At 52.0% G+C, this 26509-nt stretch overlaps 1 protein-coding gene across 1 annotated transcript; it reads right to left on the reverse strand.

Moving 5' to 3' along the window:
• On the reverse strand, window positions 1-26295 carry RGMA (repulsive guidance molecule BMP co-receptor a). The gene is made up of 4 exons (XM_065076631.1): window positions 25981-26295; window positions 18613-18728; window positions 5797-6308; window positions 1-3214 (listed from the first exon to the last, which is right to left on the reverse strand). The coding sequence occupies exons 1-4, from the start codon at window positions 25992-25994 to the stop codon at window positions 2513-2515; spliced, it is 1344 nt and encodes a 447-aa protein (XP_064932703.1). The 5' UTR covers window positions 25995-26295; the 3' UTR covers window positions 1-2512.
• Window positions 26296-26509: the final 214 nt, after the last annotated feature.

Consider the following 26509-nt stretch of genomic DNA (forward strand, 5'->3'; position numbering starts at 1 on the left):
TTTACTGTCAAAAAAACTCAAACTTTACTTGTGTTTTTCTCAATAAATAATTTACAGTATATACACGTGGTGACGCTCCCATGGGTCTCAATGCAGGGAGGAGGTGGGGGGGGCCTTTGTTGTAACACCCCCCCCCCTTTGCCAACGTATTTCTTTTGTTTCCAAGAATTGGGTCTTTCTTGGCCACACTTCACCTTTAAACAAAACTGGGTCAAACACAACAAAATAAAGTGCTTCACTGTTTGCTTCTAAAATAGGGATACCCCAACCAGCGTACAACAGCTGGCCACCACTGGACGCTCACCTGGACAGTGGGACTGAGCCACCCCATAATCAAATAGACTTTCCCTGGCTGGAAATTACCCCTAAACCACAGCGCATCGTGCCCTAGGGTGATTGCTTTATAGGAAATAGAGGTCTTAAGGGAAGTATTGACTTGTTGGCATATTGTGGCTTGGCCAGCTAAGGCCGCTTTCAAGAAGGTCCGTGTTTTCGGAGGGGTGATTTGCACAGCCGCTGTTTATCTATGGGGTAATACAGCAAGAAAAAAAAGAAGTTTCCTCTTCCTAAGTGACAATTTTTGACTTTCGAAACTTGAGTTTTGAATTTCTAGGGAAGACTAAAACTTCATACTTTAACAAAGGAAACAAAAAGTCCAAATCAGCCTGGCTGGGAAATTAGTGCATTGGGAAGATAAACCGTCCTGTGCTGCAGTCCAGTGGTTGCTCTCCACAGCGCTTCCAAACTGTGATATCCTTATTTCAAAATCTCCCTAAACAGAATACCTGGGGCACCAGCAAACAAAGCAAGGAACAAAGTAGTAAACACATCTTTTTGTTTCTTTTCTTTCCTTAAACATTTAAAAACCAGTTACATCTCTTCATCTGTACAGTCACACGAGATCAATGCCAGGGGTCTATATATTAAAGAGACAATATAAATTACATCCATTGACACAATTTTGCATTTCTGTGCTGCTTTACAAATGGAGCTCTAGAGCTGTTAGGACACAATGAATAGTCACGTTGAGTATTTACACCAGGCTGCTTCTTGGCACCAGTTCAGACTGCCAAACATAGCCTGTTCCCACCTCTTTTGGTGCTAGCTTGTCTCATCACGCCCAGAGACCTCCCTTGAGAGCAGGAGATGCGCCCAAGAGTGACACGTGTTTTTGGGGCTGTTTTCTGGGAACATCCCCCCGAGGAAAGGAGGGAAAACCCATCAGGAGGTCTCCAAAACGCAGAGCAAAGGTGGTCTTGCTGTTTGTTCAGTGAGCAATGAGGTGAACCACAGAGGAACATGGAGAAGAGGAAATGGGCAGCACTACATGGTGGGAGAAAAAGATTATCAGCGGTTTTGAGGCAGGGAACAGACATTTGGGGGCAGTCAGGGGGTCCTCTGCTGCATCCCGTCTCCTGGCTGGATTTCTAACATTGCCCCATTTCCAATTCAAGCCCAGAAGGACTTAAGGTGCAACTGGCCTGCAATGGGGTTGTAAGTCGTGGCCCCAGGAGGAGGAGCGGAGCAGAGACCTAGCAGCAAACAAACAGAGCATGACGCTCCTGCTCCATCCCAGGACCCGGCCGAGCCATGGGCAGGCGAGGGGACATGGGGCTGGAGGGGGGTGTGGATCAGGTCTCCCACTGAGCAGCCTCCCCGCTGCCATTTTTAGGGGACTGGGTAGCAAACGGCACAAGGAATTAATCCAACGCCAGACAGAAGTTACAGAAACTGCCTGAATACTGGCCAGGTTTCTCCCATTGCCATTGAGAGTCCTCGGTGGGTCCGGGCAGAGACAAGGGAGCCAGGAATAAAACCACTGAGTGAATCAGCTGAGCGAACTGGCTAAAACAGGAGATGCCCTTTGAACCACAGCAAACGCCAGCCGAGGCCTGAGGAACGTGTCCTGCTTCCACCCAGAAGATGCCGGTACCAGCGGCTGGGTAAGTGTGGGACCATTCCCCACCATTTTGGCCCCTTACACCACTTTCTGCAACGACGAGGCTTTGGGGAGAGCGGGATGTGCCCACAAAGCAGAGCACGGCCCCGATGAGTAGAAAGCCCAGCCCTGTTGTGCTGGCCAGGCTTGGCCCCGTCTCGCTGCTCTGTGCCCTCCTCGTGGGCACCACTCCACGAAGACAAAGCCACATTAATGCACGCCAATGTCACAGTCACCACGTGCATTTTTGGGACCTGAGGGAGTGCTACAAGGACGTGGGGGCTCCTCGGCACCCACACTACTGGGAGGACGGGAAGGAGGAGAGGGGGAGGTGAGGAAGGTCCAGACAAGGTACAGTCCAGCAAAAACACCTGACTTGTCCCACTGTCAGCATGTTCCTCTTAAGTAAGAGCTGTGAAGGTGGAGGACGTGGTGCCAAAGAGAGGGGCTGAGGTTTGAGGACAACCCGTGTGGCTCTGATATTCAACCTCCCGTTGTTCAGCGCCGCCGTCTCATCCCTGGTCCCCTCCTGCTCCACTTTCCCCACTCTTTGTGGTGTCAAGGAGCAAACCTCTATAACAAGCCCAACCAACACTGACTCAAACACAGCAGTGCTACCCAGAGGGCAGGGGGGGTCCCCGAGGGAGCCGTGTTGCCCGGGGCCAGGTCCCGTGTCCTTTCATAGAGGTGCAGCTTGTCTTTGTTGGAGTGAAGCATCTTCACGTCCTCAAAGGCATAGTAAGCAGCCAGCATGAAGTTGACATCCCCCGTGGTGAGGAGGTCAAAGACGCAGGACTGGAAGTAGAGGTCCTCCACGGGCAGCTTTTCCCTGCACTTGGCTGTGGCCGTTTCGTACGTGAAGGCCTCGGGGGGGGCCGGCAGGCTGGGCCCCTTCCTACGAGCACGACCCTCTGTGGCCTGAGCCGAGCGGATGGTCTGGAAGTCAATCTGTTGGTTGAGTGGACAACCACGGAGGCACAGGTAGAGGCCCTGACTGTCCCGGTCCTCCACGGCGTTGACCACCTCCTCCGGCATACGCACAGCGAAGGTGAGGTACCGGCCCACCTGCCTCACCACGATGGTGGTGCCAATGTACTTTGCCTGGATTTCGATGTGTTGGCCTGACACCTTCTCAGTGATCTTCAGACTGTTGGCTCCATTCTTGTCCCCACCATTCTTGGAGCCATCTGCAAAGGCAGCAGGGAGCTCATCCATCTCTGCCTGGTACACTTTCTGGTCTACACACTCCTGAAAGCTCTTGAAGATGATGGTGAGCTGTATGGGAGGAAAGAAAAGAACAGGGTCACAATCAGCGATGACCACCTGAGAGCACAGGGCCAACACCAGGAATGGCATGGGAGGTGGAGGAGCTGTCTGCTCAGCCCCGCCAGGAGTATGGCCTTCAGCTCACGGGCAGATGCTTCTTCCTGAGAAGCTGCCCCAACTTTTAGGCACCCAGACAAGGATGTTGCCCCAACTTTTAGGCACCTAGCTGAAGACATCCTGCTTCAGCACAGGGATTAAGATACCATGAATGGAGTCAAGACCCAGAACTGAATGAATGTACTGTCTGTTATTCCCATGTCTGATAGAGGAGTTCAGTAGCTGGAGCTGGTTGGATTATCACTGCTCACAGGCTTGTGGTGGCATGCCCATGCATGAAGCACCGTCTCGCCTCCAGGGCCTGGCAGATGGCAGAGGCGGAAGAGCCCTGAATCTCACGGAGGTGGTTGGAGCTTCTCCTCCAGCTCCCACAGCATTTGCAGGTTGTATTTACAGGTTGTAACCCCCACAGGTTGTATCTCTTCCTTTCTCTGGCCACTTGCAGAACAACAGTTTCTTCCTCTGGGCCCCAGGACACATCACGCCCCATCTCAACCACACAGATACACACGTGTTCAGCATGTTGAGTGGGCAGGTCCTCCTGGGGAAAACAGGCGTAGACTGAGCCCAAGACAGCTGCCCATCCTCAGCTGGGCTCAAACGAGTCCCTTGTTGGAGGAAGGACCTCACAGTGCTTCTTCCCTTGCTGACCTGGCTTTGGCAGGAAAGCTTGATGAGGAGGAGGAAAAGTAGAGTTTGCAAGTTGCTTTTTCTCCCATGCAAACTCTATGATTCCTCTTTCACCTCCTGCAAACTTGCTCTTCCTCTTGCACCTCTTTCCATGATGGACAAGTGGTAAGGAGGACCTCCCCACAGGTGCTCCCCATGGACAGACAGACTGACACCCAGCCAGAGCGGGGCAGGGCTGGAAAGACAGCTCCAACAGCTACAGGGCAGATACGCTCAAGAGCTGAGTGTGAAAGACTGAGGCTCCCCAAGGACTGGGCTAAGCACGGTGGTGGCCACCAGCACCTCTGCTTCCAGTGGTGCTGGTGAGGAGTCCCAAGCTGTCCAGAGCCCTGGCAATGTCCTCTCTCCCACTCATGCCTCCACTGAGTGCCCAGATGCTCCCAGCCCTGCTGTACCCTCCTCACCCATGTCATGAGGCACCACCAAGCCCTGGCTTTCAGGCTGCACTTCCCCTCACATGGACCTTCTGCTACCTCTTCTTTGTCCAGCCCTGCCTCTGGCTGGAGGAAGAAGGCTAGATCAGAGAACCTCATGCTAAAACACAAAGAGCCCCATGAACTGAGCAGCTCCCATCCTTTCCAGCAGCACATGGTCCTCCAACAATGACCCAGTAATGCTTTCCGCAGCTCATGCTACAGATCTCATGACTAATCCCTCCTCACCACAAGCCCGTGAGGCAGATAACGGGTGAAAAGGCTCAATTAAGATGGTGATCCTGCAATCCAGCCTAGAAATTGGTAGGTTCCTGGTATCCTTAGGGACCACGTTTCCCAAGCCAGACTTCCTTGCAAGCTTCAGCAGGTTTTGATGTTTTTTGGTAGATAAGGAGTTAAAAGCATCATTAAGTATCTTTAAGGAGGTTTATCAGGGACAGGTGAAAACCAAGACCAAAGGTCACATCCAGAGCTGAGAAGCAGCCCGTCCTACATGTGCATCTCTCCTCTCCCCACATACAGGGAGAAGCAAATCTCCAAGAGACACCAGAACAGGACATCTTCCAAAAGCAAGAGGATGCCTCCTGCTGAACCTCCCTTTTTTTTTGGCACAAAAAGTGAGCCGTTAGCTTTAGAGCTTGGTGCACCACAGAGTGACATGATAATTCATGAGCTCCAGGTCTCTCCTGAAACTGAGGCCATGTCGCACAAGTCCTGCTGTATCACGGCAGGACATTTTTCACTTGGGTTTTCTCACTATTTGCCCTGTATCTTCAGGATATTTACTTAGGTTGTCAAAGCACCACCAGAACAGCCTGTGCCCCACAAAATGACTCAGCCGCAAACCAGAGAGATGATTATGAGCCTGGGCAGAGGGGAAGATTGTGTGAGGAGGTCCGCTTCCTCCAGGCTCTCCCCTGCAAGCTGGAGCCTCCCTGGAGGTGAGTCTAAGGTTTGCTCAGACCTCAGGTGCCTCCCAAAAGGTGCCACCATAATTTCTGGTCCAGCTGTTCACAGCAACCTGGAGTCCCTCAAATGGGAGTCCTCATCCCCAATCTTGGCCATGACTGCCCTCTGAGCTGCAGCATCTCAGCCTGCTAACCATGATGGGGCTGGATGTGCTCAGGAAGAAACCACAGGCCATTTAAGTGAAGGTGGGGACAGAAGAAGGAGATGGGCATCTGATATTTAGGGCCAAACACTCAAATTCAGAGGAGCTCCCACCCAGTCTTACCCTCCCCAAGGAGATGTGCAAATGGTGCAAATGGAAAGAGGTGGTGGAAAGAAAGGCCGTTCAAAAGCACCTCTGACTTGTCCACCTCTGCTCATGGGGATGTGACCAAAGCTCACCTTGCTGGTGGCGGTGGCTGTGGAGCCAGGCAGCACCGGCGTGTTGGTGACCTGAACGTTCAGGTAGTTATTGTCTATGAGCGGCCAAGCCCCTTGCACCTTGCAGGTTTGGAAAGTGTCTGTGAAAGTCCTGAGGTGAGGGTCCCCGAAGAGCCCGCAGTGGGTATAGTTGGGGGCGGCCGAGTGTTTGTGAAAGCTCTTCTCGTAGTGGCAGATTTCGGGGCTGTCAGATCGCTCCTGGCTGTCCCCGGGGGGCAATGTCCGGAGGCGGGGCTGGGATGTGGGGCCATCCTTGGAGCAGTTGTGTTGCACCATGAGATCGTCTATGCCATGCACGGCGGAATGGTAGGCCAGGTCACCTCTGCAGGTGCGGGCGGTGCGGCGGGTGCAGTGGGCGTAGGCACGCAGCGCCGTGCAAAATTCGGGTGCCTCCTCTGTGCCCAGGTGGTGGGAGCCCGACGTGGCCGCCCAGAACTCAGAGTTGCACTTGAGGATCTTGCATGGAGACGTCACTGCAAGAGGGGAGGAAAACGCAAGGTGGTTAATGCTTGAGTGGCTACACGTGGGACATCCAACTCTACACCCACTAAGAGGGTGGTGTCCTCCTCCCACAGCCCAAACTCATGACATGGGCTCTACCGCGTGATGGGGCCTCACTCACCGGACATGACCCTCTCACATGACCCAACTCTCATGCATCAAAGCCAAAGAAACCAACAGGATCTGCCCCAGTTCAAGGCAAGAGAGGAAAAAGCATCCAGCCTTTAGATGAATGCTCCAGGGAGAAAACCAGAGGGTGGAAGAATGGGACACATTCATTAGCAGGGATAAGGCAGGACCATTAATGTGAGGGGAGATGCAATGGGGTTTTTATCGCCTTTGTAGAGTTTGACATTCAAAACTCTGTGTGTCATGTCCAGACCAGGCTCTACCAGGCAAAAATGTGCTTTCCTTTTCCATCGGCACGGGGTAGCCCATGTCTGGCTGTGCCCTGGACAGATGCCGATGTGCAGCGGTCAGAGCAGGATCTGTGCCATGACCAGCCCTGCGGCAGAGCCAGCGGCCACCCCAGCACCCTCGTGGCTGCAGCGGTGCCTGGAGCAGCGCTTGCCCGTGTCCCCGGAAAGAAGCAGGAGCCAAAAAACCCTCTTTCTTGCCTGCTGTGTGTCTCTGCCCAGCCCTGGGGAGCCCATTCCCCGCCACGGCTCACTGAGAGAGAACAAGAGGTGGAGGAGAAAAACCGGCGCGGCAGGGTGCGGGGATGCCAGCTGAGCCCCCGCCTCGCCTTGCCCCTGCGGAGGCGAAGCCAAAGGCAGCAGAGCCTTCGCCAGGCTCAGCCGCAGCCCCGGTGCTTGCTGGCAAGGTGGAGGAAGGCAAAAAAAGTATTCCAGATCCTGTTTTTTTCCCCCCACAACGTCTGCTCCCCGCGGCAGTGTGGCTTCCCTGGAGCAGACTTGAAAGCAGCTGTGCAAAATGCACATGGCCATCGCCGAGCATCGCACAGACACCGCTCTGCCCCTGCCAATTTGGAGCTGTGTTGCGTGAACCCAGGCTCACATCACTTAAAATTCATGGTGTTTTCCTTCCTCTCCTCTTAATCGACCCCCTCAGAGGGCTTGGAGACAAGATGGGCTCAGGCACAGAAGGCAGGAGGATGAGAAGAAAAGCCCCACCATTTCCAGATGCTTTTGTGGTGCCTCTCGCAGGCACACACATATATTCCTGTCTCGGGTTTGTTTAGAAGGAGGCTGGCAAGACATCTGTGCCAAAACCATTTCAGATTTGTTTAAAAAGAAAGTTACAAAACCCAGTATTGTTTCAGGGAAAACACTGTGTTTTAGTTTTAAACATTGCAGTGCTGGAAACCTAAACACAGTTGGTGCTGGAAAATCAGAAAGGGAGACCAGGGCTATAAAACACTAAGCAGTCCAGCTTTAAGAAACAAGCCTGTCTCCTCTCCCTTTCCAAGGAGAGTGAAGTGCAAATAGGAAATGGTGACAGGTTCCTTGCAGTTTTTAAATTCACATTTAATAAACTCAGATGCTAGCAACAGCACCAAGAATCCAGGAGCTGTTTCATCTTGGCAGCACCCCATTTAAACCTGCAAGACGCACTGTGGAAAGCCTTTAACTCATCACTGACCAGAGATGACTTGATAACAAGCTTCTGACTGCTAAGCCATCTGCATTATGGGTCAAATTTAAATATATTAATTATTTTGTGTCCCTTTCTTTTCAGCCCCAAGAGTGTGGTTTTCCACCAAACACACTTTGCTTATCAGTGGGTTTCCCATCACAGCCACCGGCTTGCAACAGAGCATATTGCTCAGTGTTTTCTCCTAGATTAGAGACATGACGCAAATAATGTCTTGTTACAAACATACAGAAAAGCCTGGCTTGCTGATGCTGCCCACCTTGGCTCTGAAGACTACACATTCAAACACGGCTGCTGCAATATGCTATAGCGAGCACAGTGCTGAAACTCCCAAGGGAAAAGCAAGGGACAGTATTTAGCGCAGGCGATCGCACACAATAGTCAGAGTGACAGGAACAAGCAGGTTTTCTGGCACAGGAAATGCAAGCAGAAGCGTTTTGGGGTGAGATACTTGTAGTGTGGGTGTGGGTTTATCACGGTGGAAAATAAGGAAAACGCACCTCATTCCCTCTGATGAGGGGCTGCGAGCATAGCTTCACAGATGCCCCAGGGCTCTCCTGGTGAAGATACAAAAGCATGCAGGAGTGTGACCAGTGCCACCATCGCCAGTTATCCCAAAACAGTTGTGGCATCAGCCAATTAAAATCATTGCTCTCCTAGTAGTTATGCTAATGTACAGCTCGAGGATGCCTTGAGGTTGCATGCAGCTGAAGGAACGGCTGCCACTGCAGACAGACTTGCCAGCACAGCCCCAGGAGGAGCTGGAAGACATGCTGAAGCTGGAAGACATGTCCCTGGACATGCAGGACCCACACACCCCTCTTCACCCGACAGATTGGTAAAGCACCAGGATGCACCGTGCAAAGCATCCCGTCCAGCGGGCAGCTTGCAGAGCCCGGGCTGCAGCGCTCTCTGGCTGCTCCAGCCCTTCAGCTGCTGTGTGGATGGGATTTTTCTAGTAGAAGTAAAGCCACAGCCTGTTGCTCTTTAAGGAGATGCTTCATTTGCTTGGATCAGGATACGCAGTTGTGAGCTATGGCAGTTTACGGACAGAGCAGGCTGCTGCAGAACACTCCTCTGACACCAAACACATCCCTGTGCTGAGCATCCCTCACCACCACTCCGCTCCAGGGACACGCGTGACTTTATAAGGTACTGATTAAAAAAAAACAAAAGAAAAACACAACAAAACCGAGGGCAGGGAAGCCCATCTTCTTGCTCCCTGGGCCTGAAGAGGGAGCGTTCTTCTTTAAGATGTTATCACTCCGGTTTTGGCACCCGTTCCCTTTTCGCTGTTTTGCTCAGGGCCCCATATAAGGCCAGATTTCCAAAGCCAGGTGCCGCAGAGGCGGTGTGCGAGCAGGGCTGCGCACCCTCCCGCCTGGGCTTTCCCAGAGGTGTTTCTCCAACCACACTGGTGGCCAGTGGGTTTGGCAACCCCTTGTGCCACTGGGAACGGACCATGGCTGATAAAGGCCAAGGAGAAAAGCAGACACAATCCTTTCCCCCTCCTGCAACAAGCACATCTTGCCTCGTCCCCTCTGGCAGCAGCTTTGGCACGGTGGTGCAGGCTCATTTGTACCCAAGCCAAGAAACTATGTTTATTCAATTTCGCATAATCTATTTTCCATCGACTCACAATGGATCTGTTTTTCAACCACAGATGACTTAGCACGGAAACAAACCCCTCTCAAGCAGGAGCCCAGCAAGGCTCCCCTGGGATCTGTGTGACACTCCCAGGTCTGGGTGATGCCACCACCCTGGTGGGTCCCTCATCCCTGGGGACAGGTGACTTCAAGCCCTGGTAGCCCGCGCACCTCCTCATTTTATTCTCCTTTCAAGGGGTTGGTGCCACTCAAACTAGGGACAAAATTTCCTTCTGTGTCTTGAAACCAATGGTTTCGGAAGGTTTAAAGTCAGAAAAAATCATTAAATCACTTGGACCAAGACAACTTTCCCTGTGCACAGCCCACTAAGACAGCTTTCCCTGTGCAGAGCCCTGTGCCCTGTGTTTGTTCAGCTGTATCTCCCATGAGGACTCCTGCATCTGCGCAGTCTGAAAAGCCACCCCTTTCCCATTTCAGGAGTTTATCACCTTTACAAAATGCGGGTCTTGGGTCTAAGTGGATTTTATCTGACTTCATTGTAACGACATAAAAAGAACCAGCAATTTTCTCCAAAGCAGTAAAAGGTCCGTTAGTAACCGGTATGTTTCCCACAAAGATATTTACACACTGCAATCAAATCACTTGTCAATCCCTTAGATAAGCTAAATGGTTCGCACTTTTATGTTCTCACTGAAAGGTGTTTGCCCAGCCGCACCATCAGACCTCTTCCCGGCAGGCTTGTTTCCTGCAAAACCTCCCTGCCCAACAGGCGAGACCGACGCAGGACACGTGCTCACGGCTCTCCTGAGGTCACCCCTTTCGCCAGGACATCGCACCGCAGTGGGTACCAAAATGTGCTATTTGGCTGTGACCTTTCCCAGAGCTCCCAGTTTGCAAAGCACCGGTTCTCCATCCTGTGAGCATCCCATGGTCCACCTGCCCCAATGAGCTCCCAGGTGTGCAGGAGCACGGGGGTATCACACAACCCAGGTCCCCCTGCTCTGCCCTCATCCTTGGTACATTGTATGAAGTGCTGTTAAATTGAGTGTTCAAACACATTACATCCACGCATCTAACTTTAACAGCCTTTTAATTATCAGTGCCCCCCATTTTCCCTTCAGCCTTCAGTGTCAGGTTACCTGGATTTCATTTACCTAAATTATGCTTTTGCGGAAAACTAGCACAGCAACTCATCTGTTCTCCTGTAATTTCTCTAGCAAAGAGAATTACTGGAAATTAATTTCAGTAAGGAAAAGCCAATTCTTTTAAGACTCTTGGGTGCATGTTAACCAAACCCGTTAATTTTAAAGTATTCACTGCTAAGAGATGTTGTTTAATATCCTCTTGGTTACTAACGGGCTGGAAAGTATTTCATCACCCACATGTGATGCAAATACATCATCCCGCGTCTTTCCAAATATATGGATTGAAGTGTAGATGTGCAAGCCTCACACATGCAGTAAAAGGCTTTTTTCGGAGAACACAGTAAAATGTAATTATCTTTGGCCTCAGATCTGAGCACCTAGACTTGGGCTCCTAAACACATATTTATTTAAGTAATCTAAATAAGCATATTTATGCTGACACCTCAATAGGAAAGGTACGATTCTTGGAGGCACTTAATACCAGCAACATGTACTAGCTTCCAGGAGACACGGGCTGCTCAGCTCCTGGGTGGACAGCAATCACCACCAGCACCAAAATGACCACAAGAGTTAAAAAAAAACACATTGCTCCTCAAAAACCTGGCTGACAGCATCCCTTTCAGCAAGGTCTTGGGAGTCCAAAGCAACACCAGAGGGGATGAACGACATCAACCCTTTGCATCCAGCCCCTCACATTGTCCCTGTCCCAGTCTACAAGAGCTACTCCACATGGCAACCCTGGTGGACCCATGTCTTGGTGCCCACATGGGCTGCAAGGCTGACACGCATCGACTGGTGCCTTGTCACACCAGGGAGAGCCCTGACGGATGGGGTGTCCTAGGCGGGGGCAGCTCTCCTGAACCCCAAAGGGTACAGTGGGGTGAAGAAGACCCAAGGGCCACCTGACCCAAGCTTCGAGAAAGGATTTGTGCTCTGATGGCAGAGCTGGGCACTTCCAGCGACCCCCTTTGAACTGTTAATCAAGCACAATCTTGCAGAATAATAGCCTGGTTATTATTGCCTTGTTTGCATAACAAAGAGGCCCCAATAAAACTGATTTGACTGTGCTCAGAGGGGGTGTGAAAGATCAGCCCTGAGAAAAGAGCTGCAGGAATGCAGCAAACTGCTCCAAAGCCTCAGCCCAGGAAGAAAGACAATGCAATTTGCCATCAAGAAAAGCCCAATAGACCAATAAATTACCCATGTGCAAAGGGATTAGATCAGGTTTCAGTTGCACTGAAGTGGGGGGAGGAGAACCAGGAGGAGGGAACTGAAGGAGAAAAATAAACCTGACTCTCTTAAAGAGCTGGAGCTCATATTTTGCAAGGGTGTGCATGGGGAGGGTGGCTCGGAGCGGCCACCTTCCATGCTGGGGTCTCGGTTTTGTGCTTTCTTCTGCTGGCAAAAGCAGCAGAAGCATTAAATCCAGGCAAAGGATGTGTTGATGGAGTGACACTGGATGTACTGGAGAACACACCTCAATCCATGCAGCTTGTGTTAGCCCAGTCCTTGTCTTGCTCGAGAGGATGCTGGAGAATGGCTTTCTCCAGTTAAGCCAAAAGAGGGACACACAAGGAATTTTCTCATTTCAACCTGTGTCCATCTGGAGGACCTGCCACAGCCAAGTCCCTTCTGTCCTCAGTGCTGAGTTCACAGCCCCCCCTCTCTCCTGGAGTGGTGAAGACACTGGGCAAGCACGGGCAGGGAAAAAGCAGGGTCCAGCTACAGCACGAACTGCTGGATGCTGCCAAAGGAGCCCTTGATCGCTCCTGTCACTTAGTCAGCTCTTTTGGCTCAGAGAGTCAGCTTACCGCTGACCCAGCATGCTTAGCGGGGGCGAATGTGTCTCTCTCCAGGCCCCCCCAGCCAGCATTGCTCCTCCACACACCCCCATGCAGGGAGAAGGCTGAGCACACACAATCTGAGAGGACATCACCCGTGGAGCTCATAGCTGGGGCCACGAGCAGCTGATGATGCTGCTCTGAGAATTACCAGCACATCTTGGGAAGTTCAGGAGGCACCATGGGCTGAAAGGAGGAAACGGCGCTTACAGCCAAAGCAGCAGCAGAGCCGCAGACATTGCTCTTAAAACTTCATCCTGGGATTCAGGCTTCAGCATTGTCTTTGCCATAACTGTTGAGGTTTCACCTGCTCAAAGGATGGTTTGGAGGACGTGGGTTCTGCTCCATGGACACAGACTATGAGCTGGTAGATGGAGGACGAGGAGGGAGGAAGGGAAACAATCTCCTCTGATTCTCCATCTGCAGAAGGGTGCTAACAAAGCTGGCTCCCCGCCACAGCGTGCCGCAGGCTGGAAAGTGGTGCTGGAGCTGCACACCTGGGTTTTCCCAGCTGGGGAGCACTCAGGCACTTTCACCGACAGTTCTCATGAGCTGGCAAATCTCCTTAAGGGGAGCGGTCCATTTTACAGATGAGGACGCTGAGGATGTGAAGGGTTTCACTCAAGACAAGCCCAGTGGGAAGAGAGGTGGATTTGCTCTCTCACCCCCTGCATGAAGAATCACCCTCAGCTTCTTCCCCCAGCCAACACCACCTATGTCCCCATCCCTCTAAAACAGCGGTACCTGGACAAGGCCACCTCCGCCAGCCACCCCCATCAGCAAGTGTTCTGGGTTTCCAGCAGACATCGCTCTCCCCATGCCGAAGCTGTTTTCCCAGGGTGCCTTTGAAGACACGGCTGCCACCCACCAGCGCCCGCGGGCCCCCCAGGTGTGGCAGCGGGTCCCTCGCCCTCCTCCCCCTCGCCCGGGCCGCGGCAGGGCTGGCAGGGAAACGCTTTCTGCTCGCAGGTGTGGGTTCCCTCTAGGAATAATCATCCCCGCCATGCTCTTGTGAAATTTCAACCCTTCAAACGCAGAGGTAAATGAGACACGAAACGAGGAGATGGAGAAAAGCCCGGAGCACATAAATCTGGATGAGGCAAATTTATACAATTAAACGCCTGCCAAAAAAATTGCGGCATCTCAATCAGAGGCGTTGGTTTGCGCACAGGGCGGGGGGTGGCAGCTGCCTGGCTGGCAGGCAGCAGCCCCATGAGCCCCCCTGAAAATCCACACCGGCACCCAACTGATGCTGGAGCTGCACTCAGGGGATGTGCAGGGATCTACTGGATCCCCTCCTGCCTCCCACCCAGCACCAGAGTCGCTCCCCATCATTTGCACCCCCTGGAAACCACAATATCTCTTCTTCCTTCACAGTCACAGACCTTCAGAGGTTTATTTATTTTTAAATGCAGCTGTTTGCTGCCCCCCCTGGGCTGAGGTTTTGATTTTAAGAGAAAAAGTATCTTCCTAACTGGAACCTACCCCTCCAGTCCTGCTGCCCCGCACCCTCCCATCCCCAGCATCGTGATGCTCACATCTGATGATGGTCACATCACCGTGGGCTGGCAAAGCTCAGAGCCAGGATCCATCCCTAAAACATCCTGCCACATGTCCTCATCATCTCAGAAAGGGCCGGCTGGAGTGTGTCACACGGCAAGAAAAAAAAAGGTAACTTGTCCAAAAACCAAAATGTCTTAGATCATTACTAGGGCTTTGGGGACCCAAGTCAACAGCTGTCCAGGAAGGAGAGGAAACCGAGGGAGGAGAAAATACTTCAGGCTCAAGTGAAGGTTGCTCTCCACCTGACCCATAAAAACCTCATCTATGCAAGGATAGCTCTGCTTGCTGGGAATTAAATGGCCAAACTCCCCTGGATGCTCATGCAGCGCAAAGCGGGATTCGACACCCTTCTGGTGCTCCACCCTGAAGGACTTACTGTTCTCGCATCTGCAAGGACATCAGCCTCCGGCTGCCCTGCACACCACGGCCAGGCCGTTAGACAGAGCGGCTCAGTCTGCGCCTACGAGGGCTGCGTGTGTGTAGGAGCCAGCTTGTTCTCCGCAGTAAGAGCCTGATGACTTCATCAAGGGGATGGCATCTGGTTTTGCAGTTGGCCATAATTCAATTCTCCCCCTTGCTGCAGGAATTTCAGCTGGTGAAGCAGTGATTTACTCAGCCAGGCTGCACTTGAGTGCAAAGCAATCTTGAGGCTACAATCGAACGCCCTGTTATTTTGAGAGCTCATGGAAAAGGGAATAAATATCCTCTTCTTTTCATCCCAGTAGCTGCCAAGTGCAAGGTACAAAGCTTTTTAAAGGCATTTAGAGGCTCTCCTCTTACAAGTGCACTCCTGGTGCTGTACACAATCAGGCATGGCCCTGCCTGCACAGATTGCTCCTGATCTGCAGCATCAAGACAGGATTTGCCAGGACAGCCAGAAAAAGGCCAGGCACCCCCTCACCTGCCCCACCACAGCTGCATCTTCGAGTATCTCCCATCCTTCCTGAAACCCCTTTCTCATCGCTACAGCACACATCAATCCTGCCTTGCAGCAGCCCCAAGTCCACACCAGCCCCCTTCAAACCACCTGCGACCCTAATGCTCTTCTGGTCCTGGGTTCCCACACTCCCCCTTACTCCAAGTTTGATATCTGCTCTGATGGACAAAGCAAATCAAACCCAACCAAATCCATCCAGACGGACCAAACCCCATCATGTTTGACCTTTGCTGTGCTGCAAACCCTCATCCCTTGGGAGCTGCAGGACTCAGCAGGGGGGTCTCCCAAAGGACTGACAGGCTGAGGAGGGGCTCGCTTGGGTCTGCCAGAGCCTACAGCTGCTTTATGGGATGTGCCCATGAGGGAGACAGAAGAGTGACCACAAAACTTGTGCTGGGGACTGATGCTGCACTGCAGCCCAGCTCTCCAGGGACAGCAGGTTGGTGCAGAGACCGAGCAGAGCCCCCAGGTTAGGAAGTTTTCATGGCTGCCCAGCCCTGTGAGCACTTCCATATGCACAACCGACTCAACACAGCTGTTCAGGCCACTAAGAAGGAAACCTCAGCTGCTGCCATGATAAACCCAAAGTCACTCTTAACAGTCCTCCCTTTCCAGTAACCAAGGTCTGGGAATTTCAGGATTTTCTATGGAAAAAAAGCAAGACGTCCACCCCATCTGCACTAAAAACAAGGCACCTCCTTCCAGCCCCAAAACGAGCCTTGCTGGCAATTGCAGAGAACTCCCTGTTCCAAGTACGAGACCAGCTCCGAGCGAGCAACAAAACAGGGAAGCCAAAATATTTCCAGGTTTACGTTTGAATCCCTCCCTTCTTCTCTGCCCTGACAACAACCCGCACAGGCGCGCTCCTCCCCAGCCCCCAGCCCAGCTCCCCATTCCCAGCCTTGGGGAGGTGTTGTTTTAACAGCCTCTAAGCCCCCCTTCTCAATTTCGGCTTAATGCTGCGATCACGTCCCTCCCTGCCGCTGAGACAAAAGCCATTTATCAACCGATCCAATACACCTCCAGAAGGGACGGATCCTTATCTGGAATCAACCGCATTGCCTGGATGGACCAAGGGCAGTAGAAGTGTATTAGAGTCAAAATGGCAAAGCTGAAGGCAAACAGGGAAAGCCAAAGCAAACCAGAGTATGAAGGGGAGAGCAAAGCTTGACATCTGATGCAAAACAACCAAGGCCATATTTTGAAAGTACAAAAGGATTTGCAAGAAAACTCAGCACAGCCATAGTGGGAGGCACAGGTGGGGGTCAGCTGAGCACCCTGAAGAAATCAGGGTCCCAGCAGGAGGGGAGAGCACCCATGAGCATCTGACACTGGGACTTGGCACAAGCCTTGAGCAGGACTCCTACCAGGGAAGCTGTCAGCAGTGACCTGCTCTGCCCAAAGCTCCCTCCCCAGCTGCCCCACGCTCAGGGGTCACCCTGACCCAGTGCCCCCAGTCCAAGGGTGCTCGATGGTGGGGGCTGCCCAGGAGGCAGCAGGGTGAAGCCATCGGGTGTGAGAGCAGCACAAGCGGGAATCCAGCCCCGTGTGTGTTCATGGGGGGGGGTTAAGCAAATAAATAAATAGGGCAGGACTCGGCGAGGCACTGATCTGACACGCCGAGCGCTGGCTTGGGCAGCCTCCAGCGGCCCCGCTCACCCGGGGCTCTCAGGAGGGGTGCGAAGCTTTTCTCGGAGCTGGGAACCTGCTGAGAACCCACAAATTCCCAGGAAGCACATGGAAAAAAGAGGCGAAGCGTATGCTAGCGAATAAATCCCCCTTTTTCCTACCTTCCCACCCCAAAAAACTTTTAATGAAAGCCCCCAGTGTGCTCCCAGCCCTGTGCACAGGGAGCACCGTCTCTGCCTGCGCCCCGTTCCCGCGGGCTCCGGATCGCCTCGTTCTGCCAGTTCTTTGCACCTTATTTGACTGCTGAAGGGAGAATCAAACAAAGCAGCCAGATCTCCTATCAAGTTCTTTCTTGCACCGTAAATCTCACAGCCTCAACGCTTTGCAACTCAGACGCTCCGAAAAGGGCATTAAGCAACACATATGGGAGCAGGTCCAGAGTTTCCATTAAAAAAAAAATTAACAGGGGGTTCAGCCTCCAGCCTGCCGGGATGCTGGGAAGTCCCCTGGGGAAAGTGGGGTTCCGAGAGACACCTCAGTGCTAAGGGCAGCCCTGAAAAGGCTCGTTTTCCTGCAATAGGGCTAAGAGGGCAAAGGAGGGAGGAAGGGCGTAAAGCACTTATCAGTTATTTATTTATTTACTGCATGTGTGTGCAAGACTGCTTCACCTACGGTTATGCAAAAGAAAAGGCAGAGGCGATTTTTTTTTGTTGAGAGGGAAAGTGTTGCTAAACTAAAAAGATAAACGGGGAGATTTAAGCATTAGGGTTTTCCTTTCTCCCTCCTGCTTTCTCGCTTTTTTTTTTCCCCCTTGTAAATGAAAAAAAAAAAAAAAGGAGGTAAAGAAACTGGAGAGTTTTGGAAGGAACAAATCCGCCTCTGTGGACTGGGTTTCCCCTCCCCCAACAAAAACAAGCACTCAGGGCTTGAAGGAATTTGCAGGCAGAGATCTGCCAAAAACATTGTGAAAAACTATGGGGGATTCATTGGAAACAGATGGCGTTTTCAGCTGTATTTCTGAAATTCTCTCCTTTTTCTGACACAATACAAACAAACTGGGGATGGGGAAGGGGGAGGCAGAGACCAGCGATAGGTGCGAGCGGCCGGGGGGGCGCGGGGAAGGGCCGACGGGCGAGGGCTCGGCCGGGGCAGCCTATGCTTTGCGGGACCATTTGGTTGCCATCCCGCCCTCGGACAGCCTAAAAGCTCCCGGCCCGGCTCGGGTATATTTTCCAACGAAATAATGGTGCTGAGCCTAAAAAACCCCAGCCCGAGGCCGGGGAAGGGGGGGCGCTCGGTGCCGCCCGCGCATCCTCCGCCGCGCTGCCCGGCCCAGGTGCGCCCCGGGGCCGCGCTCCCCGCTCCGTGGGGCCGTGCAGCCCCCCCGGGACACACGATCTTCCCGAAAGCACAAACCAACGACCTTCCTTACCCTCTTCGCAACCTCCCTATGGCTTTTCCCTTCGCGGGGGGTCGGGAGCGGGGACCCCCCGCTGCATTTAAGGGCAGAAATTTGGCATCTGGGGTGTTAATGTGTGGGTCACCCCCTTCCCCCCTTTTTCCTTTCAAGATACAGAGCACACCCGGGAATGGGAGAACAACGCAACCTGCCTGACGCTGTCAGAAACAACCCCCGGCTGCCTTCGCCGGGAATTGCTTTGATTTCGACCATCTCCTTCCTTGTGGGATGAGGCAGCGGGAAGACAAAGAAGATGAGGTCAAGGAAAAACACCCACCGCAACTGCTTGGGGGAAGAGGGAATGAGGGGAACACACGCACCAAAACTGAGCCCCACTTGCTTATTTCAAACATGTGGCAAACTGCTGCAAGGAGAGGGAGAGAGAAAGAGGCCCAGAGACAGGGGGGACTGAGGCGGCTATCCAAGGGCTGCGAGAAATACAGGGAAAAAAAATCTTTAAAATAAAGAGGCTGTTCCTTACCTGAAGGGAAGATGCAGAGAAAGACAGGGAGGATTTGGAAAAGTCCCAGGGCTGTGGATCCTGCCCCTCTCCCCATACCCATCCATCCAGCTCGAGCTTTAACCACTATCCTCTCCCTGGAAGAAGAGTTTAAAAAGAAAAAAAAAAAAAAAAAAGGAGAAGGGAGGAGAGGAAGAGAAGAACAAAAGGGGAAAATAAATCAATCGAAAGAAAGAACTGGAAAAAAAAAAAAATCAAAAGCCCCACATGGCTCCGCGGAGCGATGCAGGGACGGGCGGCCCCAGCTCCGGGCTCCGGTGGCCTCCGCACTGCAATATTACACAGACTTTTTTCTCCTTCTCCTCCTCCTTCTCTCTTTCCCCTCCCATTACAAAACAGCCCAAACCATCAATCATCCAGGCTGCCTTCCAATGTCTGCATCCTCTCCCTGCGCCTCCTCCTCTCCCGGCTCACCGCCCGCCTCCCCGGCCATGCTCCTCCGGCGGCGTGGAAGGGGCGGAGGAACGAGCGCCGAGCCCGGCAGCCATGGAAGGGAGAGAGAGGAAGAAAGAGCCGGGGAGACCCGGACAAAGGGGTTATTGCTGTGGGTCGAGCCACCAAACCCTCCCATGCTCTGTGGGGAAGGGGATCGGGGGGGGTGGGTGGCGGTGGTCCCACACAGGGTGGGCTGCGGGAGGGGCCGTTGTGATTTTGCCCCGTCTTCCTGCTGTCTTGCATCGCGGCTCGGTTGTGATTTGGGAGAGGGGCTTCTTCCCACCCCCTTGAGGTCTCGACACCTCGCACGCCCTCCTTCCCGCTTTCCCATAGGCCTAGCAAGACCGCTTTGGGTTTTCCCCAAATTAAGCAACTTGGGGCAAAGGAGCCATCGTATGGCAGAGGGGGGAAACTGAGGCAGGGAGACACCAGGTAGCTCATGTGCAGCAGGGATTGCGAGAGCGCTGCTGTGGCCTCCAGCCCCCTGTGCTCCCCATCAGGAGCATCTCCACACCGCCCCAGCCCCGGCTGCGCAGGAGGTGTGAGCCTTTCACAACCTTTCAGGTCATTCACCCCGCGCTGGCAGCAGTGGAGTAAGGCCAGATGACTCAGAAAAAACAAGTCTCATAGATCCTTATTATTAGGCTGACACTCCTCGGAGAGAGGGATCGCTGTTGGGGGTCCCTGAATCTGGTTGCCAGGCCCCCAAAGACTGATGGAGAGGACTGACGTGTATCTATGCTCTTTCAGGACCTCCAGCACAGCCCAGTCTGCGCCACCAGCCCGCATATAGACCTGGATGTTCAGCTTTCTCTGGGGGAAGATCTCACCAGTTGTACAGTTGTCCTGGGGGTCTGACTTAGAGACCCCTTGGGCAGGCCCTGGACAGGTGGCAGTCCCAGGAGCCCCTTCCCTGCTTGTGGACCATGGGGGTGGAGCAGCAGCTCAAAGCACGCAAGCATTTGCCTGCTGGGCTTCAATATCCTGCCCTTCTTCACCGCCTGTGATGCCACAGTGTGAGGAGGTGAGCAGGCTGGATCTGCAGCCTGACCATCCCAGGGGCTTCTCCACCCAGGAAAGGGCTAAGTTGGGGGGAGGCATTCCCTTAACAGCACACCTGGATCTCTTTCAAATTTATCTTGAAGAGTGTTTTAGCCACCATGAACTATGACAACTTCACTCTGAGAGTGCCCACGAGTGTAATATTCTTTATTTAATATGCTTTAACTTCCCTGTTTTAGATCATTAGCCCTCCTTTAGCTGAATGTCCCCTTGCTATTCTAATGTTTCATCTCCTTTCTCTTGGGGATCTTATACAAATAATAAAAGGATGCTGGTTGTTTTACAAAACCCTTCTCCCAACTCTGTAAATGCCCTTTAACAATGGATCTTTCCTCCTGCAGCTTGGTGTAGGTCGGGGATGTTCCTTGACTCTACATCTAGTTGTCCTTGGAAATCTCCTTCTCTTCCACCTTGCAAGCAGCCTTAAGGATGCTTTTTGGAGTGTTTGTAGCTTAAAGTCTCCAAGAAGAGTTTGTGAACTCCTCCCTGTCAAGGACTGAATCTGTGATTCAGGTACAACAAATATCTCACGGAAGGTGAACTTCAGAAGAGGAGACGGCAGTAAACATCCAAAAAGCAAAAGCATCTAACACCACCTATCTATCTCCTTAGGGGGTTTGAGCCCCCTTGCCTCCAAATGAAGGAGGAGTTTCACTGGGGCTTTATCCAGTCTGCAACAGGAATTAAAATACTGAAGCTTTTCCATCTGGGACCCAGATGGGATCCAAAAATTCTGAGGCTTCGCCTGCTTGACTGGAGATCTGTCTCGGTCCTGATTCTCCTGCAGCTGCACTCAGATGATGTCCACTAAAGTCAGAAGGAGCTCTGTTGTGCAGAAAGAGCTGCCAGACCGGGCTGAGCTGGGCAGGAGATGAAAGCTGGCAGGCCGGATCCAGACCTGTAGCAAAGGCAGTGTGGGAGGAACGCCCACTCGAAGCACCTCTTTGTGGGGGGATGTCAAACAGGGGCAAATATGTCCAAACCCTGCCAGCTGCTGCTACCACCCAAGAAGAAATGCCTGCTGATGGGCTGTGTAGGCAGCTGGAGCTGGAAGGGGCCCGGAGGGAGGAGGGAGGGGGTCCATGAGCTGGGGAGAGCTTAGGCAGGGGGGAGAGAACCAGGGGATGGGGTTTCAGACCTCAAATCCCTTCCTCTTGCTCCAACCATGTCCTCTTGCAATGCAACTTTTGCTTTTGTTTCAAACTGAAAAACATCACTTCTGCGATTATCCCGGCTGATGACATATAGCATGATTTATTTATTTTTCACAAAAAAAAAAAAAAAATCTGAATTATGAACTTTTAAAATGCAGCTGCTGCGAGGCTGGTTTGATTGTTTGACCTAAAGCGTCACTTCAGTATTGCCATTTTGTGGCAAGCTGACACATTGCAATGATGGACTGGAATCTGGTTTGAAGCATTATTTTTAAAATAAGACTCTTGTTGGAGCTTCTGCCTTCGGTGTAGGGAAAACTGTGCTGCCACAAAGCAACGGTCCAGTGCCCCTGGGTCCAGTTTGTAAAAATTTCTCCTTGATTTTGCTCAGTTGCATCATGCATTGCAAATGGGATTGCTGTTTTTGGCACCGATCAAAGCAGCGGATTTTGCTGGAGAAAACAACAGATGTGTCCAAACCGTAACTGCAGAGCAGGAAAAGGCCCCAAATAAGGTGTGTTTCTGAAATCCTGCTCCCCCTACCACATTTTTCAAATAAACTCCCCCTTTCTGATTAGCTGAATCAAAGACCTGGACTTTAAATCACCTACTGAAATGAAGGTTGTGTGAAATTCAGATCTCTGCCTTGCTTAATGGGGATAGCTAGGCTTGGAAATGCAGAGTGACTGCATTTTGCCCAGCTTCTTTCCTTCTCGAAGCCCAGCTGGGGCTCTCTGTTTAGGCATTGCTGAGCACGATGCTCTTTGCAAACACCATGTGGGAAACCACCCACCGCTAAAATGCAAACACCTCCCAGGCACAGCGGAGTTACACTGTGCAGCGGCTCAGCTCTGGGGGCAAAGGCACCTCTGTGACCACATACACGTTGACCCTTGTGTTTGGTGTCATTACGGAGGGGAGACGCGCATCTGAATTTTTGGGGGGTGACACAGAGGGAGAAATCACAGCTGGGGTTATCTGATAGCATTCCTCAAGGTATTTGCTGGAAGATCGCAGTTCCCAGGGGAAACTCAGCTGGGATCACTGGTCTGAATTTAATTTTCTCTGCCCTGTGCCCACATGGCTGTGGGCTTCAGTGGGGCTGAGTGAACGTGCCTAATTTGAACCCTCAGGTTTATAGATGATACCTCCCCTTACAGCCTTCTTAATGGAATTATTCACTACCTGTAATTATATGGCTAAAATAGTAAACATGGGTATTTCTGAGGATTGTTAACTCATAGTTAGAGGAATGGATGTCAGGGCTTCTGGTCTGCTCCTGACTCCCATGAACTTTCTGCGTGGCTGTTCTTCACGCAGCGATCTCTGCATGGCTTCGCCTGCTCTGCCTCAGGACAAGGCGTTCAACAAACGCTGCTCGTGGCCTGGCCGGGATAAGCCATGGCTGCCCATGCAGGAAGCTAATTCTGAAACGTTCTCCAGTGATATGTGTTGGGGGTGAGCAGCAGAAAGCAAATCAGTCCCTAAAGGAGGAAGAAAGGAAGCTTGGAGTGGAAACCCCCCATACTGTTATCTGGGGAGGTTTAACAACTGATTCCAAAATGTTTGTGGAAGTAAAACCAAACACCTGTGCCATGAATGGTTCCCTTATTAAAGCAAAAGCCTTCTGAACAACGAAAAAAACCCCTTCGTCTTTTGCAGTAACAGCCACATCTCTCATGTTTGCAAACTGGAAAACAATGCATTTAGTTTCTTAGACACTCCTTTTACTCATAATTAAATTATTTTATAATTTTATAGTCTCCTTGGTTGACAGCATGAGTAGAGCCTCTCCCTGAGCTATGCACCTCAAAACTGCCAAATATGCATCTAAACCCCTTTCCCTACTAACCTGTAGGGTTACTAACCTACTAACCCTACTCACAACACTTGGTAAAGCAGCTGACAGGGAAAGTGTCCCCACCAAGGTGTCACTAGTGCCCTGCGCTGCTTTGCCAGGAGCTGAACGGGGCAGGCGGAGGTGATGGCACAAAGCTGGGCTTCGAAGATTGACCCGCTCCTGCACAGCAAAGTGCAGAGAAGCGTTTGCTGGTTTAGCTAATCCACAGCTGTCCCTGTGAACATTAATTAGACTCACCAATCTGGCTGTGTAAGAATAGGCCAGTGGGTTGAAAGTGGAATAAAACACAGCTTTGTAACAGCAATAAATAAAATAGTAAGAATGCTTGGTTGACCAGCCTCTTCGCATCCACAGATTAGCAGATTAATGGCAGCCTCAGCTGAAGTCTTTGTGGGGTATCACTGCTGTGGGCTCTCTCTCTGAAACGCCTGCTCCAAGCTCACAGCCATAAAAGTCATGTCTAAATGCTCGCAACCAGCCAGGCTGGACAAGGGGAAAGGAAGATGGGCTGGTGGAAAACTTCCAGTCTCACTCATGACAGCAAGCAAAACAAGCAGGGATATTTTCAGGCAAACAGAGTTCATCACGTCAACTTTTTTTTTTGACTGGTGGCATTCATTTGAATCTCTCCCCGGCTTGCAAAGCCCTGTGGGGTGAGCCCTAACTCCTCCACATGGGAGCTTGTAACCGTCCCTTGTTCAACAGTGTTTGGAGGGCTGGCTGGAATTCACCATCTGTATATTTAGTTCTCTGCAGGGAGATGGTCTTCCTGGCTCAGTCTCCTCTTTGGAGTAAATATCAAGCAATATCTCTTTAGTATATATTCTTCACATCTTGCCTCCCCTCTAAAAAACAAACAAACAAACAAAAAAAGGTGGGCTGGGAGGTACCTAAGAGCAAGTTTGAATGGCCAAATATGAACTCAGCAGAAAAGGTGGATCAATCTGAACTCCCAAAAAATAAAAAACAGGGAAGCTTTCCAGAGAACTCTGCATTTAACAGCAGAGACAGAAACCTGTCTGTGTTATGGGACAGTCTTTGCTGCTTTTAAAAACTTCTGGTATGTAGAGAAAGTACAAACACAGGTCCCTAATTCCCCCCCTCCAACCAACAGGTCAGCTAAGGACATCTCCTGGCTCTTATTTAAAGGTGGGAGATGACATGGAGTGTTTGCAAATCTACATCTTCAACTCCTTGAGAAAGTGGTGTTTGAAAGATCCTACGGAAAAAGCTCAGTGAAAACCAGCCACCTTGCCCAGGTCGCTGTGTGGCAATTCCCAACAGCAATATCCAGAAAACGACCCCAGTGCAGGACACTTTCCTGTGCTGTCGGTCATGAAACAATAAATGACAGTATCATCAGCTAATTTTAAACTGTTTCCTGAATATCTGGGAGACATTCCTTCTTAAGAGAAAAAGAAAAAAAAAACACCAAAAAAACAACTTTAATCCAGCACCTCTATAGGTACTTTAGCAAATTAAACTGGGAGTTTCTGTGGAGGGGGGAGCAGCTTGGAAGTTGCACCTTGAGTCCTCTTGAGCGAACCTGACTTGGGTTGGGGATGGGACTGGGGCTGAAACTGAGGCTGGGCTGGGACTAGGGCTGGAACTGGGATTAGGGCTGGGACTACAGCTGGGAGTAAGACTGGCACTAGGACTGGGACCAAGGCTGAGGCTAGGGTTGGGGCTAGGGCTGTGGCTGAGACTGGGACTGAAGCTAGGACTAGGGCTAGGACTGGGGCTGGGCTGGGGCTGCGGCCCCACTGGGTGGTGCTGTTATCCCTGTGCCGTCTGCAAAAATAGCCAGTTTATAAAATAAATGCAATCCAACGCCGCCTTAAACCACATGACATAACAGCAGCTTGCGAGCTCCCATTAAAATCTCAATTTGGGGAAATTGATTCTACCTCTGAGCAATTGCGATGCAATTACTCCAACAGGCAGCAATCAAGAATCACATCAAAACAACACCAAACTTTCATCTCCTGCCTCGCAACCACCACCACAACAAAAAGCACCTGTCTTGCAAACACAGCCTGGTTTCCTTAAACGTATATAATACTTAAGAAGGGCAACGTGCAGGTCCCGGTGTGGAAGCAAGCCTCAACAGGGGTTGCTCTGGCTGGTGCCTCCGAAATGTCCTGACCAGGGGCTATATTCTGCCCCCCTCCCGCCCCCGCTCCTGGCTGAGGTTGCGGGCTATTTACAGACCCAGTTCATCAGGAGCAAAGTCTCCCCCGGCCAGACACACTCCAGCTGCCCATCCTCTCCCTGCACACAGATGTGGCCGTCCCTGCCCACATTCCACATCTGTCCAGCTGTTACCCCCTCACCCCACTTTCCCTCAGAGCTTGCAAACACCCCAGCGCTTTGCAACCATGGGAGTGAGGGGAAAGCTTTGTGTCCTGGCAAAAGAAGCGCTCCTGTCGCGATAATCACGATCAGCCCCGTGACGAGCTCCGCAACGGAAAGGGGAAAATATTGGGGAGGATATTTTCCGTTTTCATCAGTGGTCTGCAAGGAATTATTCGATTGACTTAGCCCAGCAGGGTGCACTTTTAGTGGCAAGCATCAGAAGGGAGGATAAATGAATAACCGCATGCACGCCAGGCTGGTATCGAGCCGGATAGAGGGAGCGAGGTGGGCAAAGAAAACGGGAAGAATCGAGGTTTCTTATGAAAACGGCTCGGGAGGGAGGAGGCAGCCGGGGACCGAGAGCGACAGCCTCAACAGGTCCGGCGGAGGAAGGGCCATGCAGGGAGCCGGGGGCAGGATGCGGCCCGGTGGACTCCGCGCAGCCCCCCCGCCCCCGCTTACCTTAGCGGCCGCATCAGCCTCTCCAGCCCGCCGCGGGGGTGGGTGCAGGGAGCGGCGACTTTTCTCTTTTTTTTTTTTTAATTTCCAGGCAGGGGAGATTAAACAAAAATAAAACCAAATAAAAGAAAATCAAATAAAATACAACCAAATAAAATAAAACCAAATCAAATCAAATAGTTAAAAAAAAAAAAAAAAAGCCCAAGGGCAGAAGGGGCGGTGGCGGGGGAGGGGGAAAGGCCAAGCGCAGGGCGGCCCCCCCTGCCCTGCGCAGGGCAGCCCCGGCGGGGAGCAGCGCGGCCTCGCTCAGCGGGACGCGGGGAACCGCATCGCCCTCCCGGAGCATGTGAGAGGCAGCGGAGGAGATAGAGCCAGATAGGGAGGTCCCCTCCCTCCCTCCTCCCTCCCTCCCTCTTCCCTCCGCACTCGCTGAGCAGCGTCGTTCGCATGCAGCGGCGGAGGGAGGGCAGGAGTGGCCCCTGGCCAGGCGGAGGGGGAGCTGGAGGGGGTCCTCGCTGCAATCCTCCCCTCT

Source organism: Columba livia, chromosome 11 (assembly GCF_036013475.1).
Source record: "Columba livia isolate bColLiv1 breed racing homer chromosome 11, bColLiv1.pat.W.v2, whole genome shotgun sequence".
Lineage (NCBI taxonomy): Eukaryota > Metazoa > Chordata > Aves > Columbiformes > Columbidae > Columba > Columba livia.